The sequence below is a fragment of the Neofelis nebulosa genome, chromosome 8 (genome assembly GCF_028018385.1).
Source record: "Neofelis nebulosa isolate mNeoNeb1 chromosome 8, mNeoNeb1.pri, whole genome shotgun sequence".
Taxonomy (NCBI): domain Eukaryota; kingdom Metazoa; phylum Chordata; class Mammalia; order Carnivora; family Felidae; genus Neofelis; species Neofelis nebulosa.
In genome coordinates, this window is record NC_080789.1 from 61,934,892 (window position 1) to 61,954,098 (window position 19,207).

The 19,207-nt window shown below is 43.2% G+C and overlaps 1 protein-coding gene across 7 annotated transcripts in view; it reads left to right on the forward strand.

The window, feature by feature from the left end:
- The window catches only part of CBX5 (chromobox 5), a 45,837-nt gene extending 31,119 nt beyond the window's left edge, over window positions 1-14,718 (forward strand). For 6 of the 7 annotated variants that reach the window (XM_058742522.1, XM_058742526.1, XM_058742523.1 and 3 more), the window contains 3 exons: window positions 1,335-1,521; window positions 4,538-4,638; window positions 6,306-14,718. In XM_058742522.1, the coding sequence (XP_058598505.1) occupies window positions 1,335-1,521; window positions 4,538-4,638; window positions 6,306-6,456 (439 nt within the window). In that variant the 3' untranslated portion in view covers window positions 6,457-14,718. The remainder of the gene's footprint in view (window positions 1-1,334; window positions 1,522-4,537; window positions 4,639-6,305) is intronic. The other variant, XM_058742528.1, reaches the window with a different exon arrangement.
- Window positions 14,719-19,207: the final 4,489 nt, after the last annotated feature.

Sequence of the window (19,207 nt, forward strand, 5' to 3'; positions counted from 1 at the left end):
GAAATCATTTTCTACATTTAAATCATTTTCATTCACATATAATCATTAATCATCCTACAACTAAAATACATTTTTAGGTGTACTTTAATATAAACTAGTAATACTCTGTTAACCGAAAGAACTTCTGCCACTGGCTAGGAGTGAAAAGGATGCCTGGTCTGGTTTTTCCCATGTAGGTACATTTCATGCTTTGATTCCATAAGCTTCTGATGCAGTTGGTAGTTTGGTTTTCCAAAACCCATGCCAGGAATACATAGAACAACTTTGTGAATAATAACTGTTTGTTTTTCTCTTAATGGGACTCCCATGATCCAAGTTTAATTAAACTCATTTATTCAGTTTGGGTTTTTTTATTAATATAAAAATGTATTTTGACTAGTAACAGTAGTCTTGAATCCATAGCATTGAATAAAACATTCCAAATCCCACTTCTGAGTTGTCTTCCTACCATTTGCCTATATTCTAATGATTGAAGCCGTCACTACCTTTTTTCTTAATAATTATTTTCAGTCCTTCAATAATTGTTGATATTTCTTCAAAATAAGTAAAATTAGTGTTAGTAAAGTTAGTGTAAACTGGGGGTGCAGGTCTTACTATGTTATTCCTTAGGATTCTCATAGGTATGAAATCACATTTTGCCACTTAAAAGCAGAATTCGTGTTTGAGTTTTTAAAAGCTTTATTGAGGTATAATTTACATACCATAAAATTCATTCATTGAAAATGTACAATTCAACAAATTTTAGTAAATTCATAGAGTTGTGTAGCCACTATTAATTACCACACTCAACTTTTAGAATTTCCATAATCTCCCCAGATGCCCTTGAACTCATTTGTAGTTAATCCCAAACCTCAGCCCCGAGGAACTACTGGTCTGCTTTTTGTCTCTAAATGTGTCTTTAGTAGACATTTCATATAAATGGAATCCAATAATATATAGCCTTTTGCATCTGGTTTCTTTCAGCTTATTATTTTTGAGGTTCTTTCATATTGTGGCATGTATTAATTAGTATTGCGTTTCTTTTGTTGCTGAATAGTATTATTATGTGTAGATATACTGCATTTATTCATCCGTTCACAAGTTGATGGACATTTGAATTGTTTTCTGTCTTTGGCTATTAAAATGCTGCTATAAGTAATTGTGTGCAAGTTTCTTTGTGGATATATTTTTTCATTTCTCTTGGATAGATCCTGGGATCAAATTTATTATCTCTTTTAAGTATAGGGTTTTTTTTTCGTTTTGCCTACTTGTCTTTAAGAAAGCATTTGATTTTTTTTCCCCCTCATTCTTTCTGTTTTTTTTTTTTTCTTTTTCTTTCCATTCTTTGTGCCCAGGGAGCACAATACTTGGGAACCTGAGAAAAATTTGGATTGCCCTGAGCTAATTTCTGAGTTTATGAAAAAGTATAAGAAGATGAAGGAGGGTGAAAATAACAAACCCAGGGAGAAGTCAGAAAGTAACAAGAGGAAATCCAATTTCTCGAACAATGCTGATGATATCAAATCCAAAAAAAAGAGAGAGGTAAGCTTCCTTTTCCCTTTTCCCCACAAACAATTGTTTTGCCACTCGCCCGCCCTCCCCCCGCCGCCCCCCCCCCCCCCAGCCTTATTATGGTTGTTTCTTTTCTAAGGATGGTCTGCAAGGTAATTTGTTGAACAAAAGAGCTTCCAGGGAGATATGTTTATTGACTACAGCGCCCCCTCCTGGCTGAGTGAGAAATGTAATACTGTATGCGTTTCACTGAATTGTATTAAGGTGGCAAAATTAAATCCCTCTAAAACAGGCAGCCAGCCACTCCCTGTCTTTTCCATGAGTAAGGCAGCTAGGTTATCTTAGATGGGGAGGGACTTGACATTTTTAAGTCTACAAAAAGGGCTTTAAAATGTTTACTACTTTACTTTTCTCCTTTTGTTCCAAAGGTAGCACTTATTTTCAAACTTTTATATTCTCTCACTTTTTAAAATTGAGGTGTAATTTGCATAACATACAGTTAACTATTTTAAAGTGTACAGTTCAGTGGCATGGGTATTTTCTCTTTTGATCTTATTCTACATATTCCAAATAAATTAATTTTCATCTCTTGAATCTTTTTATTGTTCAGTTTGGAAAGTGTGTTTATGAAATATTGGTTTGATTCAGTTGCTTTAATCCTTCTGATCTTCAGCTCTCAAATAACTAGCATAAGCACTGTTCTTACCGCTCTTTTTTCATCTGTGTACACACACATACATACACACACACCCCACCAGCTTCCACTCGTTTATTTCAAGGTTATGAAGCCTTTTGTGGTGAAGGATGTATCTATCATACCTTTAACGTTTAATAAAATAAAAGCATAAGTCCACTTCTGAATCTTCAGCATCACTGCCATAAGCGTCTCTATTTATCTTCATTCTACTTGGTACCCATTTTTCTAGAACATTAGTTCTCAGCCCTGGCTGCATATTAGAATCACCAGGGGTGGGGGGGGGGGCTTAAAAAAAGAAAAGATCCAGTACCCAAGATGCACCCCAGACCAATTACATTTAGATTTCTGTGGGTCGGACCCTAGGCATCAAAGACCTATATATAAGTGATAGAGAAAATGGGAGATCAGCATTCCAAAAGAATTGAAAATAAGAGTGAAAGATTGGAAGCTACAAGTGAAAGTGGACTCTGGGTTTGTGTTTGTCTCCTTATTTGTTTCCCTGATTAATTTTATTTTTTACAACCTTATTTTTTAAAACTATTCTGGTGAGGGGTGTATATCATTATGGTATAGTGTACTGATGAGGATTTGAGAATGCCTTCCCTTCTCTAAGGAGCTAAGACTTGGTTCTTTTTTTTTTTTCCCTTTTTTATTAGTCCTTTGTATTCTGTTTTTTTGTCATTTGATTCATTTTCTAGGTAAGTAAAGAGACCAAATGGCACAGTGTAAGACTTGTGACTAGCCATTTGTGCCATATAGTTTGTTTTTCCTCAACGTAAGGTTTCTGTCCTTTTGAAAAGGAACAATCTGGCTTAGACCTACTGGCCAGCATAGAGAGTTGTCTTCTGAGGCCAGGTTCTGATGCCACTGACCTTGAAAACAACCCCCACACGTCCCTTACATTGTAATGTTCATCTGGGGCCCCTGACAGCATTCTCAGCAGTGCTCCCGGCTGTCAGGTAGGCAGCCAGAAAGATAGGTGATTGTATGTTTTAAAGATACAGGAGGGGATTACGTTTCTTTCTTTAGACCACTGCAGAAGAAATTTGTTAGTTGGCATTATGCCTGATTTAAGATTACTGCCTGTGTGATGATTTTAGCATTTTCCTCGCCTCGGCTCCTTTTCAGCAGCTTGAACATTTTTCTTCCCTTCCCTCCCTATGTGGCAAACTGTTTTCAGCCGCCAGCTATGATTTACGACTCAGTTCGTGCGCCAGCATTCCAGCTGTGAGCAGCTGTGTGCACATCTGGGAACCTCCTCCCCTTAAGCGCCCCCAAAAGAGGCTGTGTTTTGAGTCAGTATCTCCCCTGATCTGTGCATGGAATTTCCTTCCCAGTGTGGGTTCTGGTATCTTTGGGGACCACCTGGATCCTGAATACTTTGTATCTCAGAAAAAAGCAGGGTGAATATCAGATCAAAGAGATTTTATTATGAAAATCAGACATCAGAGATTTAGTTCATTTGGGCAGTCTTTCTAAATCTTTTTTATGTTGCCACTAGATAAGCTTGCATTATTTTCTATAATAAGGTTTTTAAAATTACCTGGTTTGTCTAAAATTTCACCATGTTGCTCGCAACCAGTGCCATCACCCTTGAGTCGGGTGTACTCTTGTCTTGATTGCATGATTACATTTTGGCCAAGTTTGAGTAATCTAGAAAATGATCAGTTTGTTTTAAATCGCTGTCCAGTTCTGTTCTCTAATGAACAGTTCTGTTCTCTCCTTCAGGAGGGGATGGGCATAGACCAGGCCCTCTTCTCCAAGCATGTGGGTATTGCAGTATGTGAGCTCTGAAAGAAATTTGCTGTTTTATGGTACTGCCTTGAATCATTCTTACCGCTGTTCTTTCATACATATAGAGGACTATGTTAAAAAAAAAAGTATTAGAAATATTGGTCACTGTTAAACTAAATGTCTAAAAAATTAAGACGTGGTATATTTGAAGTTTATAAAGCGAAAAAAGGGTTTAGTTCAGGTAAGCATGGACTTGTTTATCATCTTGGAAGCAGCATTGTAGGGGTAGTCAATTCATAATATCAAGGAGGTTTGATTACAGGGTTAGATGAGTTCCTAGATGATGATTTCAGGATGTCTTACGGGATATGAAAGAGTTTTGGGGGCCGTTTCCTAATCCTGTGAAGGAGTATTAGAAAGACAACTGCATCTTCTTACAAAAATATCTCTTAGCATCACTGTCACTGGCTGGCCCACTATTGTATTTCTTAAGTTCTAAGAATTCTTTGAATTGGTGACAAAATGAACTTAGGTTGTGCTTTGTTGAGCTGAGAAACAGGGTTTTTTTTTTTACTCTTCTCCAAGCTGTAAACTTTCTTTATCTTCTATTTATAGCAGAGCAATGATATCGCTCGGGGCTTTGAGAGAGGACTGGAACCAGAAAAGATCATTGGGGCGACAGATTCCTGTGGCGATTTAATGTTCCTAATGAAATGGTGAGAGAGATTGGGCCTCAGTGTACAATTGTGTTTCTTTGCCAGTGGCTTGAGTTTGTGTGGAAGATAGGGAAGACCGAGTATTCCCCAACAAAGAATTTTGATTGTCAAAGATCTTTGGCTCATATCACCTATTAGTATTAACGGGAATTAAGATCGAGAATGAATTTAAGATATTCCCAAGCTTTGGTATTAAGCCAAATTACATTAGCCCCAATACCTAAGGTAGCTTTAGGTAGGAACCCTGTAGACATGACCTAACCATTTATTTACACAGTTCTGAATCATTTACCATCAGACCATGAGCCTGTGGCCATGAGATGGGAGTTGAGTGAGGCTTTCTGCCATCACTGAGGATCAAAACAACTGAATGATGTCTAAAAGAGAAAAATAATCTCAACAAAAAGCTTTAAGACTAATACTAGCCAAAGCATAAGTTATTTCATCCGGTGGAGGGAATATCTCTTAGAGGAAAGTGTAGTTACTTCCCCTCAATTTGGTTTCTTAAAGACAGGGTGATTTATGGTGTGGCCCTCACCACCTCTCTGTTTCCAAGTATTCTGGGCTTGTGATTTAAGCTTGGTCTCTAGATCGAGGCTTCATGCCGCATTGCTGCTGAGGAAGCTAATTTACCTTAAAAGTTGTAGAATCAAAAGGTTTAATATTTTATCTGATCGAAATTTTGCTGGTAAATTACCCAGAAGCCTAGATTTGAAGAATCATTATACTCTGTCAGAAGTAAGGAGCTGTATTGACTGCTTTTTCCACTCAGCCATATGCGTTACACGATTTACATTCACATATTAACTAGCTTTTTTTCCCCACCGCAGTCCAAATTTGAGTATCTGCTCTGAGCTGTGTGTTTTCCCCTCCTCTTTTCATCTGTAATACTTACCTCTATGAATTAAATATCTCCGTTTTCTAGAAAAGGAGGTAGTTGTCTTTGCTCACGTGTCGGTGGAATTTTAACTTAAAATATTTTTTTTCTCGATTTGGAATCCTGGTTAAGACTTGCTGTGTTTTTCTGTCCTACATGGTAGTAGAGCCTTTGTAAACTTGGATAATTGAGATTTGCAGTTAATTCCTACATTTCATTTTAGTGACTAAATTTTACATTCTCCTTTATTCTCCCTTGTATAAGTACTGTTGCTGACTTAAATTTCTGTTTTCTTATTATTCCAATCCATAGTTCTCTCCAAAAGGACAATGAGTGTTTAAAAGGCCACAAGATGAGGAAGGTTAAGACCTTTTCACTCAGATGATCCAGAAACTGGGTTGATCAATCTGTGCATAATCAATAGGACTGAATGTAGGTTTGATCGTGTGTTCACTCACATGCTCATACACACAAATCAGAATTACAGGAGCGAAATTTATATAATTTCATTTTCAGCCTTTTGATTAAGCCTTCTGTTTTTCATCTAAGTTCTAGCTGAAGACTTCTGTTTCTGTCTGATGTGGTAGTTAAATGATACTCCCTGGTAATTTTTATTTACTTGAATTTCTCCTTGAAAATACTGAGCTGTTAGGGTCCTTCTCACCTTGAAATCAAGATGGAGAGGAAATCAAGTCTGTTAAATCCATATAACAACATAAACCTTGGTTTAGATAGATTATCTCTCATTCTTACTTCCTCTCCTTCTAAGTCTTGTATTCTCTCTCTCCAGGAAAGACACAGATGAAGCAGACCTGGTTCTTGCAAAAGAAGCTAATGTAAAATGTCCACAGATTGTGATAGCATTTTATGAAGAGAGACTGACGTGGCATGCCTATCCTGAGGACGCGGAAAACAAAGAGAAAGAAACAGCAAAGAGCTAAAGGAGGGGGTGGTCTCTGTCATTTCTCTTTGTATATAATACATTCACTTCCCTGCCTCCTCTCCCTTCTGCCCACCCTGTTCTATCCTAAACACATCCATAAAAAATGTGCTTATCACTGTGCTCCACAGGAGAAATGTTGGTATTGGTTCTCTTGTAACATAACTGATGGTCTGATTCATGATAAGTGTCTCTCTGTGAAGACCAGGCATTTACATACTGTGTGTAATTCCCACAATTTTTTCCTTTGCCCTGATCTCTTCCTTCTGCTCCCCTGTGACCTCAAGATGAGTTTTAACTTTTTAAACATCTTAGAGTCTTGATCTTTTCAGGGTTAGTTGCTTTTTAGATTGGGGGATTTTGTTATAATGATGATGAATTTTGGTTTCTTGCTTTGGTTCTTAGAACATGTTGATGACCAGCTAGCTTTTGTTTTGAGATGTTGGGATGGAAAAGATGTTCCCATCTTTTTAAAAAGCCAATAGCAACTGCCTACCTGTTGGGGCTTTCCCAACCTCATTCAGCTCTACCCAGTAGAATACAGGGTTCCTGGTGTGGTCTTCTGGGCCACCCTCTGTTGTTCATCCCCACTCATCCTCCCAGAATAGCTCCATCCTTTCGAGGACTTGAAATTTTACACTCAAATTTGTCAAGGCACTCTTAGCTCCAGGACTTTTGGCCTTGTTTCTTAGCAATCCTTGATTCTACTTCTGCAAGGTGGTGTAGTCGGTCATACAACGACAAGAATGTTAACTGTGGAGATTTTTAGCTATTAGTACATGAGGATGATGGGGTAGGATATAATTGTCTTTATTATCACATATGGTATATATGTATTATTTCCTTCCATCCCTCACATTTGGACTATATATTTATGTAGGTGTGAGTGACTGCCTGGTGCTTGCTTGTGCCAAGGTGCTAGGCACCCTCCAGCCCTGCCAACTTTTGTGGCCTCCCAAAGCATTCCTGTTACCAAAGAGGCTTCAGACCTGACTCTCACTTCTCCGTGGACCCAAGTGTCCCCTCCATGCCATTATTTTCAGTGGGGAATTCTTGGAGGGGAGCCATGGCCACAACATCAAATTTTAAATATTCATCGTGTTTATAGTCCTAAATTTCCTGCTTTGTGACTCCTGGATTTGCCACCAAGAGTCCCCAAAGTATTATAATACTCTTCCCTTTTTCCACCCTCAAACTCTTTGTTGTATCTTATTTTTAAAAATGCATTTCTGTGGAAGACTATCACCTTAGAGTGACAGGCCCTGGCATTAGCATGCTGGCAAAACCTTCTGTCCCTACTCAGCAAAAGATTTCACTTTTGGCTTCCTCCTGCTTTGCCATTATATTGAGAGATTATTACCATATCCTCTGCCTTTGTGCCCCAAGAAATGCCCTACTTCTCTTTAACCATTTTCTTTCAGGTGGGGGGGGGGGGGGGAGGGTGGCTAGAGAAACAAGACTAAAAGTAAGGAAATAGCAGGGTTATGAGCATCTGTGTCCCAGTCCAAAGCTGAGGAATTAAGAATAAATGCTTGAAATAGCCTTAACTCTAGAGTTCACCAGCCATTGAGGTTGTTTTCGTTGTTGCTTTTGATTTTTAAAGCATGTAGCTGTCTGGCCAGGAGCATTCAGCCATTTCTAGATGATTCAGAGTAATCGGGGGAATGGATAGATTGCTCCAGTCCACAGATGAGCTGAATAATATGCAAATCATATACCCATTCATAGCATTTGTTACCATTGCTTTCCTGCTCAGCTGCTGATTGAATTCTGTGTGCTTGTATAAATTATGTCAAAAATTATACTGCACAGTTGAGAAGACAGCTGTTGCTGCAGTGACATGACAGACTGGAACAATGAAGCTTTTGGTTTAAGTCATCCAGGAAAATCCTTCTGAATGGTAATGTGATTGGGTGAGAACTCCTAACCCATAGCTCAAGTGGGTAGGAGTTTTTATCTCCATCTTTCTTTACTCTGAAAGAATTCAAGGTCTAGATCAAGTGCTAGATAATTGCTTAGTACTTAATCTGATGGGCATCTAAAAGAAAGAAAGGATGGTCAGGAAACAAATTTGTCCTACAAAGAGCCAAGAATATCAATTAGGGTAGACAAGAATAAGACAAAAGTAGGCCAGAGCCCCTCAGGAGGTGATCTGGGTCTGTTGATTTGCAGGTGGAGAAAATCACCCCTTATCCATGTAGCCAGTGTGCCTCCCAGGAGCAGTGGGCCTGTAAACTACAGTGACAGTATTTTTAAGACCAAGACCTAGCATTGGACAAAGAACACCATGGAATTATTTTGTGCTGAGATTGGTCCCGAGAAACCTGGGGCATGTGGTTGCCGTGGTTATAGGTAATATTTAAGATACTCATCAAAACCTGATTTTCTTTTAACAAAGGAAGTATCATCTACAACTCATCAGCCCTTTAAAACCTTACTCTTCACTCCATGTTTTCTGTTCACAGTTTATTGAATCATGGTCTTATACTGAGTGCTGCCAGCACGATTTTTGTTGTTTTCCCTGACTACCCACAGCTGCTTCGGTAGGAATGTAGGGAGCCAGGGGCCAGTATTGATTTCAGCCCTCAACAGAAAGGAAACCAGATGCCCGCCTGTGCCCCCGGCATTTGTTAGTGCTGAGTAGCTGTGCTGGCCCTTGCAGAATTGCAGCCTCAAAGGGAAACCTGTTTTCATGGGGCTTTCTCCTCAGAAGAGTCAGTAGCCATGGGCTAAGCACTCCTAAACATCTAGGTCTCAGGTACTCGAAATATGTTTTTCCTGTGTTTAGTCTTGTTTCAAAACCTCTTTCTGATGCTGAATTTCTTCTTGTAATCAACATTCAAGGACCTTCCTTTCCACAGAAAGTAGCAGAGTCTTGCCCAGCAGAGTTTACCAAGGTCAGGGTAGCTGCTTTTCTGAGCCCTGAGCTCTGGGCCAATGCCCTCATGTTAGGATTAGCTGTTAGGAACATCGGTCCTGATGGAAGCACCCATTTTTAACCTGGAGAGGGCCGTATCATTTTCCCTCTGCAGTCCAGTTTTCATCTGCTCAAGGAAGCATTTGAGCCGGTGGTGTTCCTTGATGCTCACAAGTCTAGGTGGTCCTTGGCTGTCTTACAGCCATATCTGTGAACTGTTTTTGATTGGTGATGAAAGATTAGTCCTGTTTCCATAGCTTGGGCAGTTAGGTTATTCTTAACTCTCTTCATTTCTGTTCTGTAGCTGGCCTCCTGGAGGCCATTTTCCATCTGTTCAGGTCAGATCCTAGGGCTTTTGGGAAGGTGCTTGGGATTTTCATCTTGTGATTCTGTTGGGTTGGCATTTAGTCTAGCTCACCTAAGGTACGGTCAGAGGTCAGAGGGATCTATCTTGTGTCTGGGCTGGGGAGCAGTTTTTGCCCTTAGGGTTTGAATTTGAGGGCCTAAAATACTACTTCGCAATGCCATGAGAACCCCAGGAAGGGTTATGTCATCAGATTTGAAATGTGGAAGTTGTTTCTCACAAATGAGGTCAAAGGAAAAGCTCATTTTGCACCATGATTCCATCCTTTTGGTTTAGATTCTTAGAGTAAAAATCACACTGTTGCGATCTGTACCTTTGTAATCGAACCGCCAGGTAAACATACCTGTGGCAGGGTGGAGAGAGGAATGGTCTGGATCCAGTGTATTCGAGTTTGATGCTGGCTTTACCGCTAATTGTAACAGTTACGTTTTCAAAAACAGAGATATTACCAGCGTTGCATCCAGGAGTATATGCTCAGAAATCAGTGTCCCCACCCAATTAATAATAGTGGATTTGTATTGAACTGTCCATATTCCAGCCACCTGAGTGTACGTCAACATTCTTTTTATTCAACAAGCATTTTTTTGGCCTTGGGGGTACAAAGTTCAAGAAGACGCAGTCTCTGGCCTTAACCTTGATGCTGATGTGGGATGAACTGATTGTGAATAGTTCAGTGTAATAAATACCATAAATGGGGACACGTTTCTGGCTTGGGGGCAGTAGGAAGGTGACAGTTGATTCATATGTGGAAAAGACCTGTGACCTTGGATGAACTGAGCTAACTGGCCATAGATGGACTACAACAAGGACTTGCTTTATTCCAGAAGATAAGGATAACTGAAGGTTGGTTAGAAATGCTGTCGCTGAGAGAGAAAACAGGTGAGTGGGGATTGAGAACCCCTCATTTTGATCCCTGTTTTAGGCTCTTTGCCAAAGTATTTCTTAAGATCTAGTGAATCCTTGTTTGTGGAAAGCGTATTATCTGTGTTGCATATCCAGTTCGGTGTTGGTGACATTATTGTGGGTTCTGTAACACTTATTGCCATCAGAGTTGCTGACACCTTTTTCATTTTCTCATCCCTTTTGGAAGAATTAACGTGAGGTTGGCTTTAAGTCTGAAACAAGGACATACTTTTCAGTGACAAGAAATTAGCCACAGAGAAGGCTTGGGGCACATCTAACATGTGAGCCATGTATTCTGTGCAGTGTAGTTTTATTTAACACTACAGGGTGGTGATTTCTGTCCTAGAAATGCACATACCCTGAAGTTTCGGATATAATTAATCTAGGGAAGTCGAGGGTGAGGCCTAGCCCTGTTAAGAACCAGTTTAACCATAAGAAAATTCTCCGTTCTGAACCGTATAACCACAAGAAAAAGATACTTTTCGCTGCCTGGGTAACTGAGAATTGACTAACTTTGGTAGAATTCCCAGGAATGAAGAGTAACTGTTCTGGAAAATTACAATGTGCAGGTTCTTTGGATAGCTTCATAAAGACAATTCTAATTTCTTTGTGCTTGTGCTGGATTTCTTGAATTGTAAACTACCTCATCTTGTCTTTTTAGAGTGACTTCAACTTGTCATTGCCACTCTATAACATCATGCTTGACTTTGGTGGTTTTCTAACATGGAGTTTTTTCTATGCCTTGACAGCACATTCTCTTGCCTTTTCATCCGGATCCTCATTTCGTCATCTCGTATTGTTCTTCTGTCAGAGAAATGTTTTAAAATAGCTTAAAATCTTGGTTTATGGGAAGTGATCCTCCACTGCTATTTGTCTCTGGGATCAGTAAGAAAGAGTTAAAACACGGCGGTGGGGGGAGGGGATAGAACCTGCACTGGAGGCAGCTGAGGAGGGAAGAGCCATTAATTAAGACAATTTCAAAGTCAACTGATTGTGATCATTAATGTCACAATAGATCAAAACCTAATTATCACAGCCTAGGTAAGAGCCATCAGTATTAATCGGAAAATCTAATAGGAAACTATTATCAAGAAATTAGGCTAAATTGAATGCAATGAACTTTTTATCTTGCCAGTCTGTTTGTGTGTGAGTGAGAGAGAGCGAGCGTGCGCGCGCGCTAAAGCTGTCTGTGTCCCCTGGCATTGACAAGTATGACCTCACAGTTGATCTAGGCGCCAGTGGCCAGTTCATCACACTTTTTGAGGAATTCCAAACAGACTGAACCTGAACTGTCATTGTCATTTTAATCAGTCTTGAATATTACCATCACCTGGGCTTGTCCAGTGTTGGTCAGGAGTAAAAAAAGGTGTATATTTAGATCTTGGGATGGTCGGTCCTTCCTGGCATTAGAGTAACCCTGGTGGACATTATACCATGTGTGTTGGCAAATCATTCTTTGAGCTTCTGAGGTATGTTAAGAGTCCAGCTACTCTGGCTACTGTGAGTGGAGGCACAGAGGAAAAGAGGGGCTTCCTGCCTGGAGATTCTTTAAGGAGACCCGAGAAGATAGAGTTTAATTGTGTCACAGCACTTTTAAGGCTCAAGTCCGTGTTTTGCAGTTTCCAGTAGCTTTAGGATTTGATTCAAAGCTAGGACTGACTGTGTATTTAGTTTTTTTCCCCCTAGTTTTAGGACAAGGGTCTTAATCATTACTACCAGAGTCCAGCCGTAGTCCAAAGGAGGGGGGAAAGTGCTTTTCCTTTTAGCTTTCTTTTGTCAAAAAGTTAGGCCCCTGTCAGGATTTTAAAGAATATTACGAGAGTCTTACAAGTAGTTCTAGAGAACACTTTATCCCTTCTCCCTGAATGGAAAACTAGGGGTCACCATTCACATCCTTAATTTTGAGAGCCATTCATGAAGATACTGCAACTCCTGAGGTTGGGCTGGGACAGAAAGTTGGAAAGATGCCTTGTGGCCATTGAGGGGAAGGACAGTGGCAGCAGAAGGATCCCTGCCTCCTGCCTCGTCCCATAGGGACTGCTGCTGCCACCGGCACTGTTGTTGCTAATCTTGCCCCCCACCCTCTCCCCTCCCAACCTTGCAACTCCATGCACGATCAAGATCACTGCTGGGGACAAGGTTCTTGTTTAAATGAGGTTTTGTTCTTGAATTTCAGGATTTAGGAGTAGGGGTTCTCACCCAGAACTCTGGGAAATCAGCGTGACTTAGTCCTTCACGATAAAGTGAATATTTCTTTATGAAAGAATTCATGCCCTTAATGCTTGAAATGGAATTTTATTTGCAGAATATCCATTAACACGTGGCTTTCAGAAGCAGTTTGTGTCTCCAAGCTTCCTTGTGTTATGCCAGATAAAGAATAGGCCCTCTGTTAATACTTGTGGGTTGATGGAGATCATCTAGTTTGCAGTGTATGGTGTACCTGCTGACTTCCTTTGCTTGCAAGTGCGCCCTAAGAAGTAAAATGCCCTGGGGAGTGGAACAAGAATTGAGTGGATGCTGACTACGTGTGCCAACCTCCTCAACTGATTCATAATGGCTGACCTTGGGCAAGTCACTCCTTCCAATGCCTCAGTTCCCCATCTGTCAAATGGGGTTAATGATACTGACCTACCTCACAGGGGTGTTGTGAGGCATTGTAAATCAAAGTTGGTAGAGTACCATAGGGTCCTCGCTGGAGGATGCCTTGAGCCGAAGTCTAAAGTCTAGGCCTGACACGGGCTTTAGTCCTCACTGAGCTGTCCCAAGGTTGGAACTGCCAGTGACCTCGGCAAGTTCTCTGCCCCCCCACCCCCACCCCTCATCAAAGCTGCTAGTTCAGATGTTGACAGTGTTTTTGTGAATGTTGGAGTCTTAATAGTCCAGACTTAGGATGTCATGGGGGAAGGCACTTAGTATTTTCTATGTCTTGCATCCACGAAGAGAGGCTGTTTCAGACCCAAGAGTATTGGATTAGGGAACCACGAGGCAGGGACGCTATTGCTTGTTTCTGCAGGTTGGGTGTTAAGGTCCTATTCCCCATGGGATTGGAGCAGACTCCAGCTGTCTCAGGAGCAAAATGAACACAGTGGGCTGAATTTATAGCGTTGATTTTATTGCCCCCTGAATGGAATCACTGCACCCTCGCCTCTCCATAGGAACCAGCTGGTTCAATAAACATAACCACTTTGTCCATCCCCTACCAAAAAAGAGCCACTGTGGGAAAGTTTTTGTCTAGAGATACATTTAACACTCAGAATGAGGCAGTGATACTCCTTAAAGCTTCATCCAACTTACTGTACTCATTTGTCCTCTTTTTCTCAGTGTCCACAGTCTGAATCTGACCTTGACCTCTTTTTCCTCTGGTTTGGGAAAACTTTGGACACTATTGCTACTTGCCCAGATGTGGGCTCAGCCAGCTCCTCTTCCCCACAGGGCTCTTTCTCCTTTCCCCTCTCCTTGGCCCTAGATGTGTAACCCATGGAAAAGCACAAGGTCCTGGCCCCTTGCTGCAGTCACATTCCGGTTCTCCGCGCTCTGTGGACTTTGTTCACTCAGCGCTGGCGGCACCAGGTGGTTCTGTGGAGTCCTGGAGGGTGGAGAGCGCACAGTCTGACCTCCTGCCTCCTGCCAAGTAGCCAGGAGTTGACTCACCCGTGGCCCAGCAGCCCTTGCCCTTTCTCAACAGGATGGGATCCGAGAGACTCAAGAGGCTGGGCTTCTTTCCGCACTCTGTCCCATCCTGAGTCACAAAACACATCACACTTGGTAGCCAGATTTCTAAGTGGAAAAATGGGAAGTTGAATTCTCTATGGATCTTTTTGGTTTGTGGGGGAGTTTTGGTTGTGTTTCTTGGTTTTAGTTCAGCCAAACATGTCTGCTTTTCATTTTTTTTTATTTTTTTAGGATAAGTGATATATATATATGTTCGCCTTTTAAATGTAAATGTTTAAAAGTAGGCAATTTATGTGTTTCCACAACTGACATTGATGCAGACCTCATTCTCTCCCCCTCTTCCACCCTCTTTTCCCTCTTTTCATACTCTTGTATTGGTTCTAATAAATGGTTGCTTTTCAAATATGGATCCTGAGTGGTGGTTTTGAAGATGTGGGTCTGACACCCTTCCTTAACTTGGGCCCTGGAATGTCAACTAGTTGTCACAAATGCCTTTCCGAAAGAGCTGCGAGACTTCCAGAACAAGGGCTTTTTTCCTGAGGATAGTTGGTCTCTGACTTTCTGCAAATCGCCACAGGGTGGCGCAAGCCTGAGGGAATAAGAGACCATGTATCCTGTTCCCTATTCTATTCCCTAATAACCTGTTCAGACTGCCTTCCTGGTCTCTGGATGCACTCGGCGCTATGCTAGTGGCCCAGAGAGTAAATATTAGCCTTCAGCCTCCCAGGGACCCCCAGAAGAGTCTGCTCCTGGTTATGAAAATTTGTGGAAAACCATACTGACCATCTAAATCAGGCTTGAAAATCCCAATGTGCGTGAGCTTGTAAATATAGCTATTTTATTATCTTTTCTGATTTGCTTCACAAGTGCCAAAGAAACTGTTTTTCTGAGGACCTGATTGTGGGTCAGGAACGTGGTGGGGTGGGGGTAGGTAGCAACTGGAAGTTGGATTAGGAGGAAAGTATGTTAAATAATAGTTTATAATTATTAATTAGTAAAAGCCTGATGCACTTTTCAATCTAATGGAGACAGGCAGAAACTCTCACCAAAGTAGGGTGAGGAAGCCAGAGAGGTTCCAGAAGCCAGACCTCCTCCCACTGAACTGCAACCGCCCCCCCGCCCCCCCGAAGGCTGAGGCCTCATTTCCACATCTCTTATCTGCAATTCTTCCCTCTCGTTTTCCCTTCTTGCTGCTGAGTTATAGGGTCTCCCCAGCCTAATCTCGTAAAGTCTTATGAAGACATCTGTAGGTTGGCTGGTTTAATGGTCCATGACCCCATAAACATGGGACAGGAGAGCCATTTGGTCCACTTCAGAGCCAGCCCCTTCTGGACATTATTTATTTCCCACCTCCGAAGCCTGGGACTGCTTGCCCCCTTCCTTCCCTTTCCTAGCAGCTCCCGCACCCTCGCGCCACTTTGTCTCTGCCCAGGGCCCGCAGAAGGCGCGGCTCCGGGGTTTGGACGCCCGCGCCCCCGCTCCTAAACAACTGCGTCTTGCTTTTTGTTTTCCTCCAGTGTGTCAGGGGGTACGCCCGCCTGGCCCTCATTCAGATGAGCTCATCATTGCTCATAACTCTTCTCCCAGGAATGTTGCCTCTCCGTGTGCTGGGCAAGCCCGGAGCCGGGCTGTTTTGCCTCCCCCTTTGTCTCCCCTAAAGAGCTGCGGAGCTAGTGAGATCGATGCGGCACTGACAGCCAGGGGAACTTGGAGGACCGAGTGTGGGGCTCTGTGCTTAGGTGGGTTGCTGAGTGCACGTGGTCTGTTAGAGGAAGCGGGGCCCCCTGGCAGCCTCTACCTTTGGAGGGGAGCCGGAGCCCCGGTTGTCGAGGGCTGCTGCACATGAGCATGTGCAAGAGGGGAACCCGTTACATCCTGAGGACATGCCAAGCTGCTACCCAAGTGACCCGTGGAGGAGGGTGGGGGCACAAGGCAAAAGCTGGGGCCACCTGGTGTGGTGAGCGTGCCATACAGGCACTGGGGATTCTTACTCTGGCAGAGATGGGCAGGTAAAGACCGAGTGAGAAACCTCTCGAACCCTCCTTCTTACAGTTGGGGACGGGCTGAAGGCGTGGGAGGGGAAAGGTCTGGTCCTTGGCTCCTCGGCCTTTGTTTCCTCTTTCCCTGCCTCTGCTCTCCTACTTCCCCCACCCCCTCTGCAGCTGTAACATCTTGCTTTCCAGGTGCTGGCTCCCTCCTCTCTCAGCTTCTGTCTTTATTTGTGTGTCTGTGTTTTTTATGGTTTCTCCCCTTTGTCTACTGTATCGTGTGTGTTTTTCTCTTTCTTTGTCTTTTTCCTTCTTATTTCTGGTCTCCCCACCCCATGTTCTCCCCACCCCGTTTAAATTTCATAAGCAGCCTCAATTTGGACATTTAATTTCAACCCCATCAAATTATTATCTTTCTTGCAACAATCTGGGACTCTTTATGAGCTCTTTCTACCCCATGCCACCTCTGGAAACAGGTGCATCTCTTTCTGTGTATAATGTGATGCTCCCTCCCAGATGGGGAGAGGCGATACCTCATGCCTTTTCTCAGAAAAGCCTTGTGTGATCATTTGGTTACGAGCCAGGGAGAGAGGAAGAGAGGCTGAGAATTGGGCTGGCTTATAAATTTGGGGGCTGCTGAGATGCAAAGGTTTGGGATTATCACTGCACTCCTTCCTTTCTTCCCCTTTCCTGCTGCTGCTGTTTTCTGGGGAAGGAAGCCGGCCGGCCACGAGCTGCTGGCTGCAGCAAGAAAATTCAGCTTCTAGGTCTGCAGCGAGGGTGGGGGCGGGGGCAGGTGAGATCTGCAGCTCTGGAGAGGAGGACAGGTGAACTGAAGCCCCTGCCTATGTTGTGTGTGCCCAGGATGGACCGTTCCTTCCTTCTGTTTCCAACAACCATGCAGCACCTCACTGCCGCCTGTTCCCCCTGATCCCTCTGCCCAACATTGGAACCTTCTGCTGCCTTACGTTTCAACTCCCAGAGACCTGGGCCTGACAGCGCCTTTGTCCTCTGTCATGTGCCCCCCTTCCCCTAGTTCCCTTCTCACCTTTCTGGTCTTATCTGCACAGGGACCTGGAAGGTAGAGGGGACAGAGCCGCCACGATGCTCCCAGGAGAGAGCAAGTCTGGCCTACTTGCTTCTCAAAGGTGCTGCGGAGGGTGGGGAAAACCTCTCCTGCTTTGAGACCAGGGTACAGAGGATGCCCCTTCTTTCCATCTTTTCTCTGCCCTTCTTCCTTTTTCTCCCGCTCGTTGTCCTTTCTCAGTTACTGTTTTTCCCTTTTCTCCTCTCCCCATTTTTATTTCCCTGTCTCTAGGAATACACAGCTAATAAGAAAGCTCACAGGAAGAAATTGAGAGAGAAAGTAAAATACAGATTTTTCCCCCTCCTCCACTTTGCAGGTGGGGGGAAGGGAGTCCTTCTCTTCTTGGGGACTGAAGCATCTCTCCATCCTCAACCCTCCTGATTTCTCTCAGCAATGATGACTAAAACAGGGACTCTTAACCTTGAAAAGCAGTTCCTATTTTTAATTGGGTTGTTCATGATTTTGTATGTGAGAGAGACCCTTGTCATCCCCACAAAAACGGAGTCTGTTCTCTGTGTGGTAATTTTCTGTTAAAAATGTTAAGATAATCACTTGGTAATTTCATAACCCTCCTCGAGGTGATTGGAGACCGGATTGCAGTCCGGCTAAACCAACTGGATCCTTCCTTGTTTCTGTCTGAATTTTTCCTGCTTTCAACATAGGAATAAAAACTTCCTTCCATTGGAAGTTTCTTGTTGCCCCACTCATCAACCTAATGGATCATGGGGGCAGGTAGAAACCATTTCCCTGTTTCTCTCCACCACTCCTAAAAGGCAGGCCGAGCCTGCTGATAGAGGGAAGTGAGGGAGAGTGAGTGATCAAGTGTATTTACACCCACCTTGCTTTTGTCACTCAAGGCAGAGAAGAGGCTTTCCAGTTTGGATTAAGGAGCTGGGTCAGGTGTGGCTAGGGACAACATTGCTTGGTTAGAGGACACGGAAGAGGGAGAGAAGGAGGTACAAGGTTGTCCCCGTGAGTGGAATGAAATGAGGAAGGGTGGGGGATGAGGGGCTTGGAGGAACAGACGCTGGGGTGGGGGGGTGCGGGGGGCGTGTGTGTGCCAGAACCCAGATGCAAGGGGTGTGCAAGCTTACCGAGGGGCCTGCAAGGCCGCATTCTCTGCTCCAGGCAAAATGTCTTCTTCACCCAGACACAGACGGCTGGCACTTCACTTCTGAAGAGCTCTGGGCAATGAATCAACTTAGCATTTACCCTCATGTGTTCTGAGTTAGAATAGTCTTTGCTCTGAACTGGACGAGTGCCCTGAAAACCTAAAATATATTTTGATCACTTCAGGAGGCCCTTTGGCAGCAATGCTGAAGGGCTTTCATTTCTACCGTGCTGTGGGGGGTGGAGGGCCTGGAATCTTGATATTTCCTTCCCTCAATCCCCAATCCCGCTTCAAGTGGTCTCAGGAAGTGTATGAGGGGGACCGTGTATGGGGGAGGGGAGACTGGGGGTTGGCAGTACAGGTGTCTCAGGGGGGAACCCTAATGTGCCTTAGAAACTCCTCAGAACTGAGTAGCTATTGCTGTCTCCAAAGAGGAGCTGGGGCACACAGCTCCCCCTTCCTCCCAAAGAAATGGTAGGTCTGTGTGTCTATGAGAATTCAAAAAATACACTGTGCTCATGTGAATCTATGAAACCCCACTGGGTCCAAGTTGCATCTAATGGAGGGGAAGCAATGGCCTAGGTAATTCAAGGTAGCAGATAATCCTCAACTTGGTTGATGAATATGATGGAAAGGTGCTTTGGATTGCACACCCGGGACAGGCCTTGGAAGGTGCTGTGCGGGCTTCTCTGGGCCACTAGAGGAAGAAA